Source organism: Microchirus variegatus (assembly GCF_963457635.1).
Source record: "Microchirus variegatus genome assembly, chromosome: 11".
Lineage (NCBI taxonomy): Eukaryota > Metazoa > Chordata > Actinopteri > Pleuronectiformes > Soleidae > Microchirus > Microchirus variegatus.
This window is the reverse complement of record NC_139812.1, coordinates 23721739-23745953: the sequence shown is the minus strand read 5'-3', so window position 1 is coordinate 23745953 and position 24215 is coordinate 23721739. Positions and strand designations below refer to the sequence as shown.

Below are 24215 nucleotides of genomic sequence, written 5' to 3'. Positions count from 1 at the left end.
AAACCTTTAATTGTAAGATAAGATAAGATAAGATAGCTTTATTTATCCCACAGTGGGGAGAGAACAGGGTTTCAGCAGCTCCGTATACAGATTAACAATTACACAATGTTATAAAAACTGTACAAAGAAAGAAATAAGATAAGAGTGAATGTAAATAAGGTGCGTATTTGGTTCAGGTAAAAATAAGACAAATCTAGGCAGACAAGACAAACAGGACAACAACTGTAAACAATAACTAAACAGACCAGCTAAAGACAAGGAACAAAAACTGTAAACAATAACTTAACAGACCAGTAAAAAAACAAAAACTGTAAACAATAACTTAACAGACCAGTTAAAACAAGAAACTGAACTGTAAACAATAAACTTAACAGACCAGTTAAACAACAAAAAAACAAAAACTGTAACAATAACTTAACAGACCAGTTCAAAACAAAAACAACAAAACTGTAAACAATAGCTTAACAGACCAGTTAAAAAACGAAAAACAAAAAACTGTAAACAATAACATAACAGACCAGCTAAAAACGAGGAACAAAAACTGTAAACAATAACAGACTAATACAGCAGTGACACAAACATAGTTATTTGGTTTGCACACTGTTGTACAGACGGACAGCAGTAGGGATGAACGACCTGCGGAGCCGCTCCGTCCTGCACTTAGGGTGCATCAGTCTCTGACTGAAGGAGCTTCTCAAGGCCCCAACAGTCTCGTGCAGTGGGTGAGAGGTGTTGTCCATGATGGCCGATAGTTTGGCCAGTACCCTCCTCTCTTGGATGACCTCGATGGAGTCCAGGGGACAGCCACAGACCGAGCCGGCTTTTTTAATTATCCGATCTAGTCTGTTTTTGTCCCGCACAGAACAGCCCCCTCCCCAGCACACCACAGCAAACAGGACCACTGACGCAACCACAGTGTCGTAGAAAGTCCTCAGCAGTGTCCTGCTCACCCCAAAAGAGTGCAGTCTCCGCAAAAGATAAAGGCGACTCTGACCCTTCTTGTAGAGCGAGTCAGTGTTGTCAGTCCAGTCCAGTTTATTATTTAGGTGAACACCCAGGTACTTGTATGTTGTCACCCTCTCGATGTCCAGTCCCTGGATGTTCACCGGTGCAGTGATTTGCTTCTTTTTACTGAAGGTTACCACCATTTCTCTCGTCTTGCTGGCGTTGACAAGAAGGTGATTCTTCTCACACCAGCTGACAAAGTCCATGATAGTCCTCCTGTATTCCTGGTCGCCATCTCCTGACACACACCCCACAATGGCAGTGTCATCAGAGAACTTTTGGAGATGGCAGCTGTCTGTGGAATACCTGAAGTCCGATGTATATAGGGTGAAGAGGAAGGGTGAGAGCACAGTGCCTTGGGGGGCTCCCGTGCTGCAGACTAACGTGTCTGACACACAGTCCTGCAGCCTCACAAACTGGGGTCTGTCTGTGAGGTAGTTGGTGGTCCATGCAGCCAGCCGGTCGCTGACACCTGCTCTCTCCAGCTTCACCCTAAGCAGCGATGGTTGTATGGTGTTAAAGGCACTGGAGAAGTCAAAAAAGGTCATCCTCACGCTGTTTCCAGTGCCCTCTAGATGAGACAGGGACCTCTGCAGCAGGTAGATGATGGCATCATCCACCCCGATGCCAGGCTGGTACGCGAACTGCAGAGGGTCCATGTTTGGGCTCACCAGGGGGCGGAGGTGTTTGAGGATTATCCTCTCCAGTGTCTTCATGAGATGTGATGTTAGGGCCACGGGTCTGAAGTGGTTGGGTTCCTTGGGGCATGATGTCTTGGGGACAGGGACCACACAAGAAGTCTTCCACAGGGTGGGTACTCTCTCCAAGCTCAGACTCAGGTTGAAGATATAACAAACCACCTGGCAGAGCTGGTCTGCACAGTCCCTGAGGAGTCTGGGGCTGATGCCATCAGGACCCGTAGCTTTCCTGGCTTTTGTCTTTCTCAGCTGTGCTCTCACCTGATCCACTGTGGTCGTGAAGGGAGGAGAGGAGGGCAGCAGAGGTGGGGGAGGTGGTGGTGAGGGTCCTTGAGGTGGTGGTTGAGGTGTGGGAGGGGTGGGGGGTGTGAGCCTGAGAGGTGTTAATGGTGGTAGAGAGGGGAGGGGGACAGGAAGAAAAGGGGAGCTGGAAGTAGACAGGCTGGAGGGGGGAGGGATGAGACTGGTGTCAAACCTGTTGAAAAAGACATTAAGGTTGTTGGCCCAGTCTCTGTCACCAGGAGCAGGGTCCCTCGTCCTTACTTTGCCCTGTCCTGACATGGTTTTGAGTCCCCTCCAGACCTCCCTGGCGTTGTTATGTTCCAGGTGGTTCTCCATCTTCCTCCTATAAGTTGCCTTGCACTCCCTGATCTTCCTCTTCAGGTCCCTCTGCACTCTCCTCAGCTCCTCACGGTCTCCAGATCTAAAAGCTCTCCTCTTCTCCAGCAGCAGAGCTCTCATCTCAGAAGTTACCCAGGGCTTGTTGTTTGAAAAGCACCGCACCATTTTGGTAGGCACGGTGGTCTCCACACAGAAGTTTATGTACTCCGTGATGCAGTCAGTGACACTGTTTATGTCCTGTCCGTGTGGCTCACAGAGCACATTCCAGTCTGTGGTGTGAAAACAGTCCCTGAGTGCTTCACTTGTCTCCTCAGACCACAGCTTCACACTCCTTTTGGTGGGGGGGTGTTGTTTCACCATGGGGGTGTAGACAGGGTGTAGGTGGACGAGGTTGTGATCTGAGCGACCCAGCGGGGGGAGGGGGGAGGAGGTGTAGGCACCCGCTGTGTTTGCATACAGCAGGTCCAGGGTTTTATTTTCTCTGGTGGGACAGTCCACGTATTGATGAAAGTTAGGGAGAGTGGCAGATAGGGAAACATGATTAAAATCCCCAGTGATGATGAAAAAGGCTTGGGGATGTGCTGTCTGTAGTTGGGACACAACACTGTGGAGAAGCTCGCAGGCAGCAGCAGCATTCGCAGAGGGAGGGATGTACACCGTCAGAGCAATGACGTGTGAGAACTCCCTCGGAAGATAGTATGGTCGAATGCTAACTGCTAGCAGCTCAATGTCCCTAGTACACCGCTGCTCCTTCACGTGAATGTGTCCCGGGTGGCACCACTTATTGTTCACAAACATCGCCAGTCCCCCGCCCTTCTTCTTACCACTCTCCCTTGTATTCCTGTCCGCTCGCACGAGTTGAAACCCCTCAAGTTGCGCCAGTGAGTCCGGGATGAGATCGGTCAGCCAAGTCTCCGTGAAATGAATGAGGCTGCACTCACGGTACTCCCGCTGTAGCTTCGTTAGCGCCGCAAGCTCCTCGAATTTGTTCTGAAGAGACCGCACGTTTCCCATGATGACAGATGGGAGGCTTGGTTTGTAGAATCCACTTCTGACACCTTTCATGGTGTTTTCAGGGTGTTTTCAGAGTGTTTTCAGCCATATTCACCACAGACATCAAATAATTCAAATGTTATTCCTTCCTTCTCTCAAACTGCACCTTTTTAAAGAAACCTTCTCCCGTCTATCTTGCATATAGTAGCTTTATATTTGACACATTTTCATAAGTAGAACCTACCGAGTCGACGGGGATTTTGATTCATCATTTAATTTCATATACTTTTAATTAAAGGTTCTATCAATCACTGTGGACCAGGAGATATCAGGACACAACTCAACTTCATTAGTTGCACAAAAGGCTTTTAATCGCTTCCAAATCCCACTGTTGAGGTCGTTCTGGTGTGAGCGTGCAAAGGAATCTAGGATGAGTTGGGCTCGGTTGTCCGACTTTATTTCATATTTGCTTCTTGTTCTTTTCAGACCAAGTTGTCCAAAGTTGACCAAAATTGTTGTACTATGTCAAAAAATGTAGTGCTGGGCATGTTAACGCCAATGCTAGCGCATGACGCGTTTCCATGACGACTGACTGGAAAAAGACGCACGTGATGCCATGTTTACGTGACTCCCGATTGTTAAAATGAGTCTGTAAAGTAACGCTAATCTTTAAAAACAGAGGCACACATACGCAGTACACAGGTACGCTGGTTATTTGTTGCGCTGCTCTTTATGTTTAATAAACCGACCGCTCCAGTTCGACTGTAGGCGCGCTAAAGGAGCTATCACAGCTAACGTAGCTAACTGGTAAACGGTGCCTGTCTGTTACTTTACAGACTCATTTTATGACATCATGTGCGTCTTTTTCCTGTCAGTCGTCATGGAAATGTGTCATGCGCTAACGTTGACGCCGCTAACGCCGCTAACCGCTGTTTACGTTCCCGGTACTGGTTTTATCTTCCATTTATCTCCCTCTCGCGCTCTCAAATAGATTATTATATGGCTGAAATATGCAGTAAAAATAGTTTTTTAAAAAATGATGACGACACAGCTAACGGAGCTAACTGGTAGACGGCGCCTGGACTCCGGTGCCGCGGCACGTTAACCTGACGTCAGGCGTGTCTTTTTCCGGCCAGTCGTCAAGGAAACGTGTCATGCGTTAATGTGCGTTAACGTGCCCAGCATTAAAAAAAATGTAATGCGTGCATATCGTAAACAATAGTACGATCTGTACTATTTTATTGACCTCCGCCAGGAGGTATATGTTTTGTCTGTTTTTCTGTCTGTCTGTTTGGATGAAATTTTGGGCGTGATCCGTAGTTTGGGCGTGACCCCAAACTTACGCTATACCTATTTTTATTGCTATTTTGTGGGGGCTATGCTGCCTTGGCGGAGGGCTGCGCTCTCCGAGTGCTTTTCTAGTTTGTTGTGGATTTAGGAGAGAATCTATTGCATGATAGATAACTTTGCTGCTAAATCCTATGCTAACTTACCTCACATCATAACGTAGTCACAATAGACGAACCCTTGTAAATCTTGTATTCTTGTGAATTTGTCCCTGTGTAACCTCCTCAAATGTCCCCCTCATGTGTCGTCGCCCCCCCCCCGCTTCAGTGGGAGAAACTACAGATGACGGCGAGCGAGCGGCGAAAGATCATGTGCTCGGTCACCTTCCACGTCATCGCCATCACCTGCGTGGTGTGGTCGCTCTACGTCCTCATCGACAGAACGGCAGACGAGATCAGACAAGGTCAGCGCAAACACACACACACACAAAGGAATTAACGCGGTGGTGAGGTGGGGACAATGTCTGGCGTTCAGTGTGATTATAATCCGTTATCCTTAATCCACCGTCATTCTTACACAGGGTTTCATGACAAATATTGACGACTCCTGATGATTCACTCGACCTCAAAGTCGCAGCTGAGAGCAAACAAGCGCGTAGAAGACGTTTTTGTCTGTTTTTGTTCATTTCACTTTTACAGAGAGTGAAGGTTAGATAAAAGAGAGGAAGGAAAGAGATTAAAAGATAACTCCTTTACTTTTATCTTTTCTCAGATCCCACCGTTATTACAAGCTATAATTACAAAACAAGTCGATTGATTCTTTGTTTTTGTTTTTTGAACACGGGGGGTTATTCAGGTTTGCTGCAGGTGGAGTGAACTCAGGTGAACGGTTTCTTGATTAATTAGCATTAAAAGAAAGGATTAAAATGTCCCCCCTTTATGATTGTGTGCATGTGTTGAAAACCCTGAACACAACAGCTTAATGCAGGGTTTTAGAAGTTTCCCCCTCGCTCGAACACACCGGATTCAAATGAATGAGTCGTTATCAGGCGTCTGCAGTGTTTACTGATGAGCTAAACGTTTGAATCAGGTGTTTTAGAGCAGGGGGAAACATCCAGAACATGCTTAATGAATTAAGTCAAAACACACAAAGATCTACTTATTTAATTTTCTATCGAGGGCTTCCTCTGGCATTTAAAGCGCCCTCTTACTGCCCCCTAGAGGCCACAATACATATCACAGCCATGCTAGCCAAAGTGCGGAAACCCTGTCTTAATGAATTAAATCAAAATGCACACACATCTACTTATTTAATTTACTATTGAGGGCTTACTTTATGCAACTTTAAGCGTCCTCTTACTGCCCTCTAGAGGCTGCAATATATATTACAACCATGCTAGCTAAAGTTAGGAAACCCTGTCTTAATGAATTAAATAAAAACACACAAAGATCTACTTATTTAATTTACTATCGAGGACTCATTTTAAGCGTCCTCTCTTACTGCCCCCTATTGGCCGCAATACATATCACAACCACGCTAGCCAAAGTGAGGAAACCCTGTCTTAATAATGAATTAAGTCAAAACACACTCACATCTACTTATTTATTTTACTATTGAGGGTTACATTCTGCAACTTTAAGCATCCTCTTACTGCCCTCTAGAGGCCGCAAAACATATCACAACCATGCTAGCCAAAGTGTGATTTTTATTCAAAATAATCATCAAAAAACCAGCAAAACTGTTTTCAGCTGTGCTAACATCATCGCACAAGGGTTTTCAAGGGTTTTCAAGGGTTTTCTAATCATCCAATAGTCTTCTAACACCATTAACAAACACAATGTACCATTAGAACTAGTGCTATACACTAGGTTAACACACGTTAACGCACTTACGTATTTACGTGCCACGACACCGGAGTCCAGGCACCGTTTACCAGTTAGCTCTGTTAGCTGCATTAGCTCCTAACACGCCGAGCACCAATTAGAACACTGTAAATGGGCCTCTATACACCTTTGTACATATTTCATTAAAAACCAGACGTTTGCAGCTAGAATAGTCGTTTACCACATTAACAATGTATAGAGTGTATTTCTGATTAGATTAAGTGAGCCCAAACTTTTGAACCGTAGTGTACATGTACCTGAATGGTCACGTGATATACGTGTGTGTATTAGTAATGAAATAATGAAAACCTAGTAATTGTGGATGTGGCCTCAGTCTTGTTTTGTTTGTCGTTGGTAACACGTGATACTTACACTCTCTTCACTCATGCAGCCGGAAGAATCCCAGGTAAACTTTTTCAAGTTTGACCTTTTTTTTTGACCTTTTGAAATTGTCTTTTTGTTGTTGTTTTTTCCCTCCTCCCTCCTGTCAGCGTCTCCTTCTCTGTCTGCACCTTTTTTTTACGCCCTTGTCTTTTTCCTTTTTTCCTGCCATAAAAAAAGCTAATATATGCTAATGTACGCACCACTGTGCAACAAGTGTTTAGATGGAGGAACACACTGAAAATACACTGTATTTACTGTATATGTATTTATATTTAGTTTGAATCCCCTTTTTACCACTCGGCTGTCGACGTTGCCTTCATTTCTGAATTAATGACTGAATTAAATTTAGTTTTGGATGACGATAATGAAGCTGCTGCTCATTTCCCCCGTTTGTGGCGTAGAAGCCGACATTTCAGGGGTTAGAGATTTACACAAACGCTGTGACTGCTTCAGGGACCACAGACTTGTTTTTGCACGGTTAAGCAAATGAACTATAATTCACACTGTACATATTAACCGCTAACCACTGTGCTGTGTTGTTGCAACGCTTATTATTTCAATATTTTTGTTATTATTTATCCTTTTATTTGACGACGACACGAGAAACGAGAAACCAGGGAATGAACTGAGGAGATAATATTCAACATTGATCCCATCTGGTTGTGTTAATGTCCCTCTTTATCCTCTCTATCTTATTCCCTGGGTGATCTGTTCAAAACATTTCTACATCATCAAACTCATTAAATAAAAAATATTATTGATATAATGATGATGATTCCATCAAAGGCTAACACCATGTAAATATAAGTAGAACTAGACGGGCGTCTGCTTTTAACACTAGGGTTGATTTTTGGAATAAAACATTATAAATGTGATGTAGACAACGTTAAAAATCTACTTTTCTGCCAGAATGAAAACATAAAAAACTGTTTTTAAAGTAAATGTAGAACCTAAGCAGCATTTTTCCGCCTCTTCTTTATGTTTCCCCTATTGAATAAACCACAAATAGTCAATTTAGTTTATCCCCACGCTGACGTGCACAGCTTTTGACCAAAAAACAAACAAATGTAGACGTTGTATACAGGTTTGTTGTCTTATTTGTCCTCCGTACGCCTCAGTATAGCACTGTGCAAAAGTCTTAAAAATTCATCATTAGATTTGTTGCTTTATGACCACGTGTAATTATGTTATTTATCTCTGTGTTAAAGCACAACCAGAAAATAGAGCAAATACTGTATGTGTGCATTATTACATTATGATTACATTCAATTACATTAAATATGTATAAATATGTATGTGTATATTTGTATATATGGATGAATATATTATATTCATCCATGCATATACATATTCATCCATATATACATATACACTGTATATATTATGTACAGTATATATGATTGTATATGTACATATATATGTATGTATGTATATATATGTACATATATATGTATGTATGTTTGTATATATGTACATATATGTATATATGTATACATGTATGTATGTATATATGTATACATATGTATATATGTATACATTTATGTATGTGTATATATATGTATATGTACATATATATATATATATATATATGTATATGTACATATATATTTATATATGTATATGTGCATATATATATATATTTATATATATTTTATAGTTTTAGAATGTTACATAAAGAACAAAGGCGCAGACATTTGCACAGTGCTGTCCCTGATTCTTCTTCCTCCTTCTGCTCACATTAAATATTAGATTATAATTCAAGGCTAATCTGTACAATGACTGACTTTAAACGTTTAAACTGGCAGCAGCAGCAGCAGCAGCAGCTTATTGAGCCATTCTTTTCTCTCTTCTCCTTTTGTCTGTTTCACTTTGTCAAACTATTGAACGTAGAGACTATACACACACAGACATTTAACACCCAAGCCTTTTTTATTTATTTTGCTTATTATAATCATAAAAGTGCCAGAAAATGTCAGAATAACTTTGAATATGTGGCAGTTATTTACACTTGACTGCATGTTAAAGTAGTGTATTCCTTTTAAATGGAGAAAAACACTGCTTTTTTATATATATATATATATATTTGTTTGAGTTTTTCTCTCAATGTCCAAAAACAGGCGGTTTTTTTTCCAACTCAAAGACAAAGAGACCGACTTCCTGCAACAGCACGTGTTAAATTACCGTAATAACCACACGTTGGCTTTAACGTGCAACATCTCAGCTTTCAGAAACCGTTGGAATATTTCCGATAGCATAATTACGATGATGCAAACGTGTAGCCTGCGATATGCTCAGTGTTAAAGGGTTAATATTGTTTGTTTGTTTGTTGTTGTTGTTGTTGTGTTGTTGTTGTGCTCACTGTTTGACCCCCCCCCTGCACCTGCCTGTCCTCTCTCTGTGTTCCCTCTCTCTCTGTCGCTCAGGGATCCTGGAGTGGCCGTTCTGGACCAAACTGGTGGTGGTGGCCATCGGCTTCACGGGCGGCCTGGTCTTCATGTACGTCCAGTGCAAAGTCTACATCCATCTATGGCGGCGACTGAAGGCCTACAACAGAGTCATATACGTGCAGAACCGGCCCGAGACGTGTAAAAAGCTGGCGCTGGAGAAGCCGCCGCTCACGGAGCCCAGCGTGGAGAGCAAGGAGGCTCTGGCGCCCACGCAGTCGGACACAAACTCCTCCCAGTACACAGAGACAGAGGACTACAGTATGGAGGTGCTCCACGTCTGAGCGCTCGGCCCTCGCTCACGTTTCCCTCCTCACAAACGCAGGTTCAAGGGACGACGAGACTCTCCGACGTCCATCACAGTTCCATCCACAGAGTCAGACACGGACCACGACTCTTCTTCTTCTTCTTCTTCTTCTTCTTCTTCTTCTTCTTCGTACTCTACACACTCTTTTTTCCTCCCAGAAATGGACTCTACTGGTTTCTACTGACTGTAAATGTCTGGAACACACACACACACACACACACACACACACTGGAGGAGCAGGACTGAGATAAACAGACTCTATAAGTGGCTCCACACATATCTGACGATGTGGTTTTTTCGTCAGATTTCTTTCTTTCGTTGGTTGTTTTTACCTCTCGTGTGGATCGGTAACGTAGCGCCGTCACATCTGGATCATCTGGATCATCTGGATCATCTGGAACATTCCAGCCACTGCCATGTCTCTCTCTCTCTCTCTCTCTCTCTCTCTCTCTGTCGCTGTGGTCCGTGGATCCGACCGGTTTCTCTTTAACGCATCGAAGCACTTTTATTATTTTCTATTGAGCATATTCTCGTACGTTTGTTTTGTCGTGACGCGCGTAAAAAAACAAGCTTGGAAATGTTCCATTTCCTGTTTTTATTTGACCATTTAATTTTTCTTCGCACACACACCCTCCCGTGGATGACGAGAAAGAAGGCGTCGACTCTGTTAGCAAGAACCTAAATACTCCTAATAATAAAGTACAAAAAATAAGCTTTACACCTATGTTTGCACACATACACACACACTCGTATTAAGACACTTCAGCACTGAGTTTGTTCATTGTCTCGTTAGACTCTATTTTAGTATTAATCAGCACACGGACGACTTGTTCCTGTTCTTTGAGTTGAGTTATGTGCAAATTAGACAAATTTGTTGTTTCTGGCGCAGAAAGAATAAATCAATAAAGGATTCCTCCCGCAGAAGCACAGCTGTTTTCCGAAAATCAGTTTTCACGACAAAAATCACATCATTTACTAATTTACTTTGCAATAAAAGCATTTTTTTTAAAAAAAGAACAAGTTTGCCAAACTGTGACAGCAGTAAATCCTCATCTGCTCTGTGGTGAGCTGACTGCACTGCCACCTGCTGGTGGTGAGTGGCAGTCATTTTTACAGTCATTTTTACAGGTCATGTTTAAGGAAAAGGATGTGATGTCGGAGGCATTCCAGCAACACACACACACACACACGCGCGCACACACACACTTTTTACTCTTTGATACCGTCTGTGAACAATGTTCAAAATCACATGACCTGATGATTTCTGCTCGGCAGCAGCAATAAATAAGTATTTTCTGTTCAAACTGTGAGATCTGGAGTCTAATAACAATATTAACACATAATAACAATAATAATAATAATAATAATAATTAAATAGGAGCCGAGGGAGTCGCTGCCTGTCGAGCTGAATCAAGACGTCGTAACGAGACGAGATTTCTCTCAAACTCCCGCGTGAGTTCAGTGCAATTAGACCGATTTAAAAAAACAAAACAAGAAAAAAGAAAAAGTGCAATTACCCCTTTTTGTTTTGTCCTTTCCTTGTCGTTCTATTCTATCGTTCTGTGCTGGTGTTGTTTAATGTCCAGGGAGTTTCCTCTGGGTATAAAAAGGTTCATATGATTTTTTTTTTTTTTTTTGTGCGTGTGTGTGTGTTGTATTTATTTTTAAAAGAAAACAGAGTACTTCTTTATTTGTAATTTTATGCAAATTACACTTATTCCCGCCCCAGGCGCACACACACACACACACACACACACACACACACACACACACCGCTAATTTAACGTCCACTCTTGTTTTGCAAGGTTGTCACTTTGATATACGTGTGTTGTAAAAATAAAAAGGTTTACGATGCTCCCTCCCTTTATGCTTTTTTAAAAAATAAATAAATAAATTGCTCGTTGAATGCAGAATAACACATTTTTTGAATGGAGGGTCAAACGCTGGACTGTATATTGCGCTTCTGTATTATTATTCTTTTTTAAAAACTTTCTACTCATAGGAGCTGGCTCCTGTCGTCAAGTCTAAAGTTTCCACGTGGTTGTGATGAACGCTGAGCTTCAAACAACAAGCAGACGTGTTTCTCTCGTTACTTTCCCTCGTCACGTCGTCACTCTCTTCGTTTTTCTTGCAAAACAAAATGAGCAAAAATTCAAACTAAGAACGCTTTATTCTGGATTTTTCTCTCTCTGTGTGTGTGTGTCTTAAATCTTGTTGTGTCTGGGCACTGGTGTAACTTGCATAAAGCTACAGTTTTGTTTACTACTGAGTGGACTTGAACATAATATATGACTGTTCCCCCCCTCACCCCCCCCCCTCCCTCCTCCGCCGTCTTATATTATCATTCCACAAGTTTTTTTGTCTGTGAATTTACTTTGAAATAGTAACTGTAAAGGATTTTTTTTTGGTAATAAAAGGAAGAGAAAAAAAAAAATGTAATTACGTTTTTAAACGAAAAATGTTGATGTTTTCTGTTGGATTTCCCATGTTTGATCAAAGTATGTAGAGTTAAAAAGAACAACCAAATAAAAATTACGTTGCTTTTAAACAGCGTGTCTGTTTTTTCAGTGTAAGCAAAATAAGTTGTACAAGAATTTCACTTTTTATTTTTCTTTACACACCTAAAACAGGAGCAGTGAGCTGCACATACTGTATATAGTAGTCGTTCAGGGTTTCTCGATCCACTGTCCTGCATGTTTTTTAACCCTAGAACACCAGTGCTGAGTAAAGCAAATACATTTATGTGATTTTCATGAAAACCAAGTTTTCATCTTCATTATTTTTTCTTTTAGAAATTGTTTGTTCCCAAATTCCTAATTTTCCAGTAATTTTGGAGCATTTTTATATGGTCCCCTCATGATGCTTCTCTTTCATTTTGTTAGACATGACACAGTTTAAAATAAAAGGACTCAAATTTTTCATGTTTTGTCATGTTGATATATTTTGATGACAAATACTTTTTATTGGGTGTATTTATTATCTTGGGTAAAAAATCACCCGGCGTTAGTGATGGTGTTTTGAATTTGAGCGATAGTGTTCTAGGGTTAAGGCACTGTTTACACGAAGAGAAAACGCAGATATTTTCACCAAAACTCCATTTTTATCACAGAAGACGGTAATTTCGGGGTGGCGTATAGCTCACTTGGTAGAGCTGCCGTCCCATGTTGAGGCTATAGTTCTCATTGCGGGTCGCCCCGGTTCAAATCCAGCATCGGGCGGCCCTTTCCTGCATGTCATTCCCCATTTCCTGTCTCTCTCTCCACATGTACTATCGATTAAAGCAGGGGTTCTCAAAGTTTTGATACCTGAGGGCCAATTTAGGAAAAAAACATTAAGAAATCCCATTTGTAATTATTTTAATGACCAGATTGCAGTTGTACAGTTTATAATTATTGGTCTGTATCCAGTGATGTCCAATAAACATTTAACAAGCTTAGTACCTCCTGGATTAAAACTATCAACTGTAATTCATTGCGGGCCGCCAGAAATGTTTCTGCGGGCTGCCATTGGCCCCCAGGCCGCACTTTGAGAACCAATGGATTAAAGGCAGTAAAAGACCATTATTTCTAAAAACTCCCGTCAAACTTGAGATTTCTTAAGTGTTGTTGTTAATTGTTGTTGTGTAAACTGGGAGAAACGGGGTTTTAGGTTCTCAAGCGTCACATTATGCGCCAGAAAATGACGTCATGTGGAGCAGGAAGTCACTCGTGTTTTTTGTTGTTTTGTTGATCCTGAGGATATCGATTGGCATGAATGGCTTTATCCTTCTCCCTACACTGTCGCCGATAGGTTTGGCGGCGTTCGACGGCGTATTTATGCGGGTTGATGAATGACAACTTATACCCTGCTCTGTATAAACGTGGCCTTCGATGTTTCCCTGCTCCATCACACCTGATTCTCATGGTCCACCCTGATGACGAGCCCTTCCTTTGAATCAGCTGAGTTGGAGTAGAGAAACTATCTAAAACATGCATGGGCAGTGGATCCTCAGGACCAGGATCGAGAAACCTTGTCGTCGTGAGTATACATAGGCTTATTATTTCCAGAAAACTACTCTGCGGTAAGAATACATATTAAAATCCAGCATATTTGCACAGTAAAATATAGAAATGATGATGATCCCGGCGAGCGTGCAGGTGTCACGTCCTCACACGGCGACACTGTTGGGGATCTTGTCGGGCGACATGTTGTAGTACGGCAGCTTCTTCCCCTCGTTCCTCCTCTTGATGGAGCCGGTGATCTCTGCCAGCTTCTTCCTGAACCGCTCCATCGCCGCCTTCACCGGCTTCTCGATGAAGTGCTCGTCGGGATACATGCCCAGGTACAGCTGCAGAGACAGAGAGACACACGTTTGGGTCGTTCTGTTTCCCGAAGGAACTTCACTTCATGCGTCTCACACAGCGACCACGTACCTCGTTCTCCTGGTATTGGCTGAGGGCCCAAACGGCGCCCAGGTGCCAGCTGGAGCGCCCGCGGTCAGGGAGGCTCTCGATGATCAGGTTCACGTCGGCCAGGCCCTTCCTGTTGGGCGGCGGCTTCCGCATGGTCGACGGCGCGTTGGGGATCCAAGAACACCAGTCGTACTGAAAGGAAACGCAGTCATGATGACACTCACTCACATACTGTATTTCTGCTCATTTCTAACCCTAATTTCACAACATTTACGAAAATATATGCTGGCTTAAATGTGCATTATGTAATAACTGGCCATAAAATCCTCCTAATATGTCACAGAGACTCAGGAATAATGTTCATATAACAAACTGAACTCACCAACAACAACAGTACAGAAAAATATTTTGCAGACTGCAAATCATGTTTATGTTTTGAAATCATGTTTTGGCATGTGGCGCCACCTACCGCCATCTACCAATCATTGCAGTCAGTAGAGTCTCAGCTGCCGAGCAACCACGGGTTGCCAGTTACGTCAGAAAACAAAACCTAAAAGATCTCTGTATTTTGAATGTGAATGTAGTAACTGTTTTTGGCCACATTCTTACATATGGCGCCTTTAAGTCGTTTTTGTAAATCATACATCATTCATCATTTTGCGACTTGAGCGTTGACCTTTTTGTCTGAAGTTACCTAACTCCACACAAACTTACCAAACGAGGCAGCAGTGGAGCAGCAGCTAAAAATGCTGACTTTGCTTTTAACAAAGAGGCCAAAAAACACAGCTTATGCACTGACTATATCATCGTTTCTCAATCCTGGTCCTGGTGACCTCACTGTCCTGCATGTTTTAGATGTTTGCCCCTGCTCCAACACACCTGACTCACACCTGATTCATCAGCCGGTGCTGCAGGAGCCTGATGACGACCTATTCATGTGAATCAGGTGTTGTTGGAGCAGGGGGAAACATCTAAAACATGCAGGATACCAAGAACACAGGGGTGAATTCAAATTCCTTGCTTAACCCTCAATCTCAAAAATGTGCGCTCCCTCTAGTGCAAGTGCTGTCCCGATTCTCAGAAAAATTAAGTTGAGGGTCAAGTTTAAGGGCTGTATCGCCCTCAATATTGAGATTTTCCAAGACCACTGGTCTGGTTGGCCCCAGGATTGAGAAACACTGGATTATATTAAGAATCTTCATCTGAGGGCATACACTATGTAAGTACATTGAATGTTTTGTTCCAGATTTGTTCATGACCTACCTGACCAAAGTTTACAGCTGCATGTTGCGATGAGGCTGTGAACACGATGACCGTGAGGTACTCGCTCAGTTCTTCACGTGTTTTCAAGGACTTAGGAAACTCTGTGCATAGATTGTGGGGTGGCGGGGTGGGGGGGGGGAGACATCACATGTTTTAGTCCTTAAATCCTCACCAAAAAAACAAACTTGTTGTCAAAGTCTGTTGCGTAAAAAAACCCTCTTGAAATAAATGATGGTGAAATCCAGGAAGGAAATTGAAATTGCTCGCAGCCAGTGTCACCATCAGTCTCCTGTTTTCACACTCACGCCACAGACAGATGCACAGATGATTTTCTAGAGAAGATCCTGCACTTATCACGAAATATCGAATCACGTGACCTCGCGCCAGGTCGACCGTCGTTCCTACCCACCGCAGTGATCGAAGTCCTGCATCCCGAAGCTGCACGCGTCTTTAATGAAGGCCTGGATTTCCTCGTCTTCCTGCACCGTCTCATCGCTGGTGTAATAAATGTGCACCACATCAGAGACGAAGCTGCCAGAGAGAAAACGTCTGTGTTTACCCTTCTTCAGTCGTAGTATCTCCACAGTACTCCTTACCTTTTGGTGGCCTCCCACACCATAAACCCGTCGTCTCTGTAGAAGTAAGTGGGCAGCTCCTCCTTGTTGTCCACTCCGCGGTCCTTGATCATATCAGGGAAGCACATAGACCTGAAGGTCAGAGTCTTCATGCTCTTCTGCACCAGCTGGACATGACCACCGCCGCCTGTTGCGTTTGCCTTGATGAGGAGAGAGAAGATACTTTATTAATAAAGTAATAGCCAATTATTGTGGGTTAAAAGGAATATTTCAAACAGACTTTAACCACTTTATCAAATAAATCTACACCCACTTAAGCCTGAAAATACTATATACTATACTATGAAACTGGATGTCGTGTCACTTTCTGAACTGCCCACTCCCTGCACCAAAGTCCATACACTCTTAGTGCCAAGTAGAACCATATAAGGTTTTTCGGCTTGTCCTCATAGGAGAACCCTTAGTGTTACCATTTTGGACGACATAGTATAGTATGATGTTTTTGTCAAATTTTGGACCAAACAATTTTTGTCAAAGATTTTTTCAAATTTTGGACGACATAGTATAGTATGACGTTTTTGTCAAATTTTGGACCAAACATTTTTTGTCAAAGATTTTTTCAAATTTTGGACCAAAATTCTTTTGTCAAAGATTTTTTCAAAGTTTGGACGACATAGTATAGTATGACGTATTTGTCAAATTTTGGAAAAAAAATTTGGGTCAAATTTTCTTTTCAAATTTTGGACGATATAGTATAGTATGACGTTTTTGTCAAATTTTAAAACAAAAATTTTGGGTAAATTTTTTTTTCCAAATTTTGGACGACATAGTATAGTATGACGTTTTTGTCAAATTTTGGACCAAACATTTTTTGTCAAAGATTTTTTCAAATTTTGGACCAAAATTCTTTTGTCAAAGATTTTTTCAAAGTTTGGATGACATAGTATAGTATGACGTATTTGTCAAATTTTGGAAAAAAAATTTGGGTCAAATTTTCTTTTCAAATTTTGGACGATATAGTATAGTATGACGTTTTTGTCAAATTTTAAAACAAAAATTTTAGGTAAATTTTTTTTTCCAAATTTTGGACGACATAGTATAGTATGACGTTTTTGTCAAATTTTGGACCAAACATTTTTTGTCAAAGATTTTTTCAAATTTTGGACCAAAATTCTTTTGTCAAAGATTTTTTCAAAGTTTGGATGACATAGTATAGTATGACGTATTTGTCAAATTTTGGAAAAAAATTTTGGGTCAAATTTTCTTTTCAAATTTTGGATGACAGTATAGTATGACGTATTTGTCAAATTTTGGAAAAAAAATTTGGGTCAAATTTTATTTTCAAATTTTGGACGACATAGTATAGTATGACGTTTTTGTCAAATTTTGGACCAAACATTTTTTAAAAGTTTGGACGACAAAGTATAGTATGATGTTTTTGTCAAATTTTTGAACAAAAATTTTTTGTCAAAGATTTTTTCAAAGTTTGGACGACATAGTATAGTATGACGTTTTTGTCAAATTTTGGAACAAAAATTTTGGGTAAAATTTTTTTTTTCAAATTTTGGACAACATAGTATAGTATGACGTTTTTGTCAAATTTTGGACCAAAAACTTTTTGTCAAAGATTTTTTCAAAGTTTGGAACAAAAATTTTGGGTCAAATTATTTTTTTCAAATTTTGGACGACATAGTATAGTTTGATGTTTTTGTCAAATTTGACAATTCTTTGTCAAATTTTGGACCAAATATTTTGGGTAAAATTTTTCTTAAAATTTTGGACGACAGTATAGTATGACGTTTTTGTCAAATTTTGGACCAAAAATTTTGGTCACATTTTTTTTTTTCAATTTTTTTTCCAATTTTGGTTGACATAGTATAAGTATGATGTTTTTGTAAAATTTTGGACCAAAAATTAAAAAAATCAAAAAAGTTTTCCAGCCCTTTTTGCTCTGGGGCTCTACCTGCAGACATTTTATGGTACTGCAACCAGTAGTTCTATATAGATGTCATTCATGAAGTAGATATTTGTAATTATGTTGATTTATAAAGTGGAAATGCTGGTCCTCACTTTGTCAGCAACCCGGCCTTGTCATACCTTCAGTATTGTGAATCAGCCACCTCTACATTTCCTGATAACATTTTATTTTTTTTTTACTTTTGTTTGCTTGATCTCGATGTCTTCTCTTATTACATCTGAGCAGATAAAGTTAACCCCCGTGCCGTTGTCTTTACACTTCCCTCACACACCTTGTCAAAGATGCCACACTCGTTGATGAGCTGATCTCTGGCCTTGGTGTTGATGGCGATGGTGAAACGAATGTGTGGAATGAGCAGCTGCAGGAAGGAAAGCATATGAACAGCCACTGAGTGAGAGAATAATAGTCGATTAAACCGGATCGGTTCAGCCGGTCGATCCAGAGTCTCTTTACCTTATACACGGGGTGAACAGCGGGCAGCTGCCTGAACATGGCGATGGCAAACACCTCCGTCATCAGGTGTGTCCTGAGCAGGTGTGTGATGGTCTGGTGGTGATGGAAATCGGCCGAGCGGACCCAGATCTTAGCCAGCAGCCAGTCATTGTGAGCATCAGTGGGCAGGAAGATTGGGGTGTCTTCACCTGGAGTTTGCCCAAGCTGCAAAAAAGAAAAATGCATTTAAAATGAAGTAGAAAAGTCAAAAAATGGTTGGGACATTGTTTTTTTTCCCCCTGTGCATTACTGTACCTGTATGGCTATGGGGAGGACCTTGTTGTGAGCGTTCTTGTAGAGCAGACAAATGGGAGCTGCCACGTACTGCAGCGTGCACGGGTCTGTGGCGTTGGCGCTGATGCCGTCCAACACCTCATAGTCCACTATGAAGATGTTTCCTGCCTGTGGGGGGCACCACAAACAACTTAATATACACATACAATTATTTGCAGGATCACAGTGTTATGATAGAGCAGGGGTGTCAAACTCATTTTCATAACAACAACAGTCAATATATATTTATATATATATATATATATATATATATTTTTTTTTTTTAATTAGACCCTACAGTAATTCAGATACAGGACACGTGTGATAGTGAAACATATTGAGGGTGACTATGCCTTGCAAATGAGCCATAATATAAAATATATAGGCACGAATTGTGTCAATAAAATACTTAAAACAAACAAACTATGCTATAAGAAGAGAAAAACACAAATTATCAGTAAAATACAGTATTTATGCAGGAAAATGCTGCTACATCACATTGTTAAAGTTACAAACAATGACCTGGATTTCCTGCTCCAGAGTCAGTTCCCTCTCCAGACTGACGGCGACCATGTCGTGAGTCACGGGGAACTTGTCGGGAAGTTTGGTGCACTTTCGGATCACCACTGGGTTGCAGCCGTTCAGAAACTGGTATCCGAACATGAAGTCCTCTTTCCAGTGTTTCATCACATACTCTAGGTCATGAATACGAGATAAAACTAATTATAAAAAAAAATATATCAAATAATATGCAGTAATATAAGAGACTGACCTGAGATTGTGTTTTTGATTCTCACAAAGATCCTCTCAAAGTCGACTAAGTCTGTCCAGGACGACTGGAACATGTGCATGAACTGGTTCACACACAAATTCTCTATTCTGGAAATAGAATTGAGAATTTCTATTTCCAGATAGAAAAACCCCTCATTTTCGTCACAATCATCATACAGTATGTCACAAAAGACAGGTCAGTTAAAGGCGCCATATGTAAGAATGTGGCCAAAAACGGCCGGTTACTACATTCAAATTCAAAATACCGAGGTCTTTTAGGTTTCGTTTTCTGACGTAACTGGCAACCCGTGGTTGCTCGAGAGCTGAGACTCTACTGACTGCAATGATTGGTAGATGGCGGTAGGTGGCGCCACATGCCAAAACATGATTTCAAAACATAAACGTGATTTGCAGTCTGAAAAATATTTTTTTAATGCAAATATTTTGTCTGTACTGTTGTTGTTGGTGAGTTCAGTTTGTTATATGAACATTATTCCTGAGTCTCTGTGACATATTAGGAGGATTTTATGGCCAGTTGATTTAGATTTATTACATAATGCACCTTTAAACACTGTGTTGCTCGAAAAACAAATAAATTATTCTGGAAAATATTAGAACATGACGTATATGTTTGTGTACGTGTGTGAAGGAAGCATCATTAAATGCAAATCTTCTGTCTGACACTAGTTATTTTCCACTTCCCCATCAATGAATCAGTCATCATCATGTTATTAACAACATCTTGTCATTTTTTGCATCATGCAAAGACTTTGGACCTTTTATTTGGGGGAGATTATTATTATTTTATTGGGGCCTGTTTTGCATTATAGTGCAAAAGTTTCAGCTCTGCAGCAAAGTACAATGCAAATGTCTCAGGTGATAAACAAACAAACACTGACGACAATGAGCAGAAAATAGAAGCGTGTTTTTGATCCTGAAGCTCCACACTGACTGACTGACTGACTGACTGACTGACTCCATGATGACTATTTCCTCCACTGACTCACGTCTGCTGTAAACATATGTGAGTTTTCAGGCTGTTATACAGGGCAACACTTACGCTTTGGCGTAGTTCAGAACAAAATCCACTCCCTTCTCACTGTCAAACTGGATGTCCCGGGGCAAATCCTTGTGTCTGTTGGCGTCGATGCTCATCGGGAAACCTGGCTGCCACTCCTTCCATCTGGAAAGGACAGCAATGTTATAGTATATATAAAGTAGCCTGCCACAAGGGGGAGTCCAGGATTTTGTTTTAAGCTAATTCCATGGTTCTCAAACTGTGGTACGTGTACCAACAGTGGTACACAAGCTTCCTCTGGTGGTACTTAGAGGTAAATCTGAAAAAACGTATACTCCTGTAAACCAGGGGTATGTGATGATAGTGTGTAGAAAATGAGACAATTAACATTTATTAAAGGCGCCATATGTAAGAATGTGGCCAAAAACGGTTACTACATTCGAATTCTAAACACCGAGGTCTTTTAGGTTTCGTTTTCTGACGTAACTGGCAACCTGTGGTTGCTCGGCAGCTGAGACTCATTACTGACTGCAATGATTGGTGGACGGCGGTAGGTGGCGCCACATGCCAAAAACATGATTTCAAAACATAAACATGATTTGCAGTCTGCAAAATATTTGTTTTAATATAAATATTCTAGCTGTACTGTTGTTGTTGGTGAGTTCAGTTTGTTATATGAACATTATTTCCTGAGTCTCTGTGACATATTAGGAGGATTTTATGTCCCAGTTGCTTTAGATTTATTACATAATGCACCTTTAAATAAGAATAATAAATTAAATAAGAATAATTACAGTCCCTCTATCTCACTCCATCTTATTCTAATGTCACTATATGTGAAGAAGAGGACAATGATGAGAGAGCAAATGATCTTATTGGACTTATTGCACCACTGTATTTTAACATTTTAACGTGATAATGTCGTTATTTCGAGAGCTCAGTATTTCCTCAGGTGGTACTTGGTATAAAAAGTTTGTCAATTTTCACGTTAAAATGTAAAAATCTGCAAATAATTATTTGTTTCTTCCTAAAATGTATGGTTAAATAAAAAAAAAATTATATTTCACAACATGTTTTTGTAACTTAACCATATTTTGTTACATAATATTCTTTTTTGCAACATTAGGGACATGTTTTTGTGGCAACATTACAACATTTTCTAACACTGTCCAGTAGCACAGTAGCTTTTATATTTTTTGGTAAAGTTTGTAACGTTTTACTGTGAAACGAGTAACCGTTCGTGTGTTTCCTTGTTATTGAATGTTGGTGTTTGTGATATGGACCAAATGGAGGTAGATGACAGACAGAAGACTCTGCGTGGATGATCTTGCCTGAATGTTTTCCTCCTCAGATCGAGCTCTTTCTGTCTGTGTTGTTTGACCACGCTGCTTTTATCGTCCTGAGGCAGTCGCGCTACAAAAGACACAAGACAAAAATCTGATTTTTAATGTTGTGTACAACATCACAGATGTTCACACTCGTCATCTGCCTCACCCGGTTGCGGTGAAACAAGAAAAAAAACAAAAACGTCCGATGTCCGTACCTTTTCCGTCCCGCAGCGCCACTTCCTTGTCGTCCACCAGCCAGCGGAAGCAGGGAAACTCCACGTAGTCTCCAGACGGCAGCTTGACAGTGATGTACTTGCAGTACCAGTCGTCGTTCATCCAGTACTTTTTCTTCTCGATCTTCACCAACACGATCTCACCGAGCTCCTCCTCCACTCTCACGTCGTAGGTGTCCACCTGTGATTTAATCCACAGATAAATGTGGAGTCATCCACTGAATCATGGGGATAATATTACAGTAATGCCATTTTATTTCCAAAGTAATATCCAGGTAAAATATTGATATAACTGTAGGCCACCATATATATAATACCTGACATGAATTTAAAAGGATAATTATATTTTTATATTTTTATAATAAGTTAATAATAATAACTTATTTGTTTTATAAAGCACTTTTACATTTGGAAACAATTTTAATATAGCCAATGTTATTACTGTGGAAATAAGATCATTACAACCATATTTCACAAAGTATTACCATACTGTTGTCATAATATTACTGTGTCATGTCACTGTGTTACCTTTGTTTACATGTAAAACAGTCTAATGTAATATAATATATTACCAAAAAAACCAAAAACAAATGACAACATATATTATATGTTGTCATTTGTTTTTGTTTTTTTTACAATATGTTTTAACCATATAATGTTATAGTGTGCAATAAAGAGAAAGTTCGAGAAGCTTATTTAAAACATTTTTTTATAGAAGTTTTAATTTAAATTAAATTATTTTTGTGATGTTGTTACTTACAATTCAGTTAATTGAACCCTTTTTTTTAATATATATACACTGTCTGTGTGTGTACCATGAAGTATATTCAACTCAATTTGTAAAATAGGGTTTTTATTTAACTGTTGAAAAATTAATTAATTAATTAATTAATTAATTAATTAATTAATTAATTAATTAATTAATTAATTAATTAATTAATTAATTAATCAAAGCTGCATTATGTAATAAATCTAAAGCAACTGGCCACAAAATCCTCCTTATATGTCACAGAGACTCAGGAATAATGTTCATATAACAAACTGAACTCACCAACAACAACAGTACAGACAAAATATTTGCATTAAAAAAAAATCATTTGCAGACTGCAAATGATTTTTATGTTTTGAAATCATGTTTTGGCATGTGGCGCCACCTACCGCCGTCTACCAATCATTGCAGTCAGTAGAGTCTCAGCTGCCGAGCAACCACGGGTTGCCAGTTACGTCAGAAAACGAAACCAAAAAGACCTCGGTATTTTGAATTTGAATGTAGTAACGGTTTTTGGCCACATTCTTACATATGGCGTCTTTAAACAGTTTTTTAAAATCATGTAATGTTATAATGTGCAATAAAGAGAACATTAGAGAAGCTAATTTTAAAATAATATGGTTTTTTTGTGATATTGTAACTTACAATTCAGTTAATTTAACCTTTAAGTATTAGTTTTGACTAGTATTAGTCAAAAATAAAGATTAGAAACAACAAACACGACATGTTAACTGCTGATTTTACCTTATTATAGACCCAAAATTTGCTCATATTACACATTGGTATACAACACAAATAATGTGAGTGCATGATGGTGATGATGATGATGATGATGCTCATCCATCAGCAGCATCACTTACCGCCCCTCTCTCAAAGTCGTTGTACAGAGCTTTGTCCAGCAGTGTCCTCTCGCTGCAGAGCTCCGTCCCCACCAGGGTGATGTAGACGTAGTCGTCTGTGCCGGCGAACCACTGGTTCCCTGTGGCGATGGTCACTGTGTAACGAGGCATGATGGGAAAAGAAAAATGTCCCGTCTGCACGAATAAGAAAAAAAAGAGTTCAGATCAACAAAGTTTTTTTAAAGCTGTTTCCCTTTTCTCTTCCTGTATTTCAGCAACTGCACAAGGTGATGTGTAACCAGGCTGAAGGGAGAGCAGGAAACACACACTCTTTCATCCTTTGGTGATGTGGGCGGGTTTTTTGAGTGTGTGTGTGTGTGTGTGTGTGTGTCTTTCTAAATGAGGTCAAAATACAATACAGCACTATGGTGTGTGTGTGTGTGACTTCCAGAACATGATCATATTCCAGAGAACGTATCAAAATTCCTTTCATTATTGTCTGAAAACACAAGGCGATTAAGAAAAGTCAGACACAAACTTTCCACTAAGTTTCACTGGTAATAAAAAGACATCAAGCACCAATGTGAGCGTACCTTATTCTTTATTATTAGCTCTTATTTACAAGTCAAATCAGAGTTTGCCATCAAACAACAGCAGCTCGTG

The 24215-nt window shown here is 40.3% G+C and overlaps 2 protein-coding genes across 2 annotated transcripts in view; one reads left to right on the top strand and one right to left on the bottom strand.

Moving 5' to 3' along the window:
- The window catches only part of marchf8 (membrane-associated ring finger (C3HC4) 8), a gene marked incomplete at its 3' end in the record, with an annotated part of 80362 nt that extends 70763 nt beyond the window's left edge, over nucleotides 1-9599 (top strand). Inside the window, exons 5-6 of the mRNA XM_083897282.1 lie at nucleotides 4932-5067; nucleotides 9295-9599. Of these exons, the coding sequence (XP_083753408.1) occupies nucleotides 4932-5067; nucleotides 9295-9599 (441 nt within the window). The remainder of the gene's footprint in view (nucleotides 1-4931; nucleotides 5068-9294) is intronic.
- Nucleotides 9600-13769: 4170 nt separating this feature from the next.
- Nucleotides 13770-23723, bottom strand: alox5a (arachidonate 5-lipoxygenase a; the record flags this gene model as incomplete). Its single annotated transcript, XM_083897882.1, has 14 exons — nucleotides 13770-13949; nucleotides 14035-14205; nucleotides 15277-15377; nucleotides 15686-15807; nucleotides 15873-16051; nucleotides 18101-18187; nucleotides 18283-18486; nucleotides 18577-18723; nucleotides 19117-19289; nucleotides 19367-19473; nucleotides 20426-20548; nucleotides 21715-21796; nucleotides 21927-22125; nucleotides 23574-23723. 14 exons carry the CDS (start codon nucleotides 23721-23723, stop codon nucleotides 13770-13772), a joined length of 2025 nt encoding a protein of 674 aa, XP_083754008.1.
- Between the last annotated feature and the right edge of the window lie 492 nt (nucleotides 23724-24215).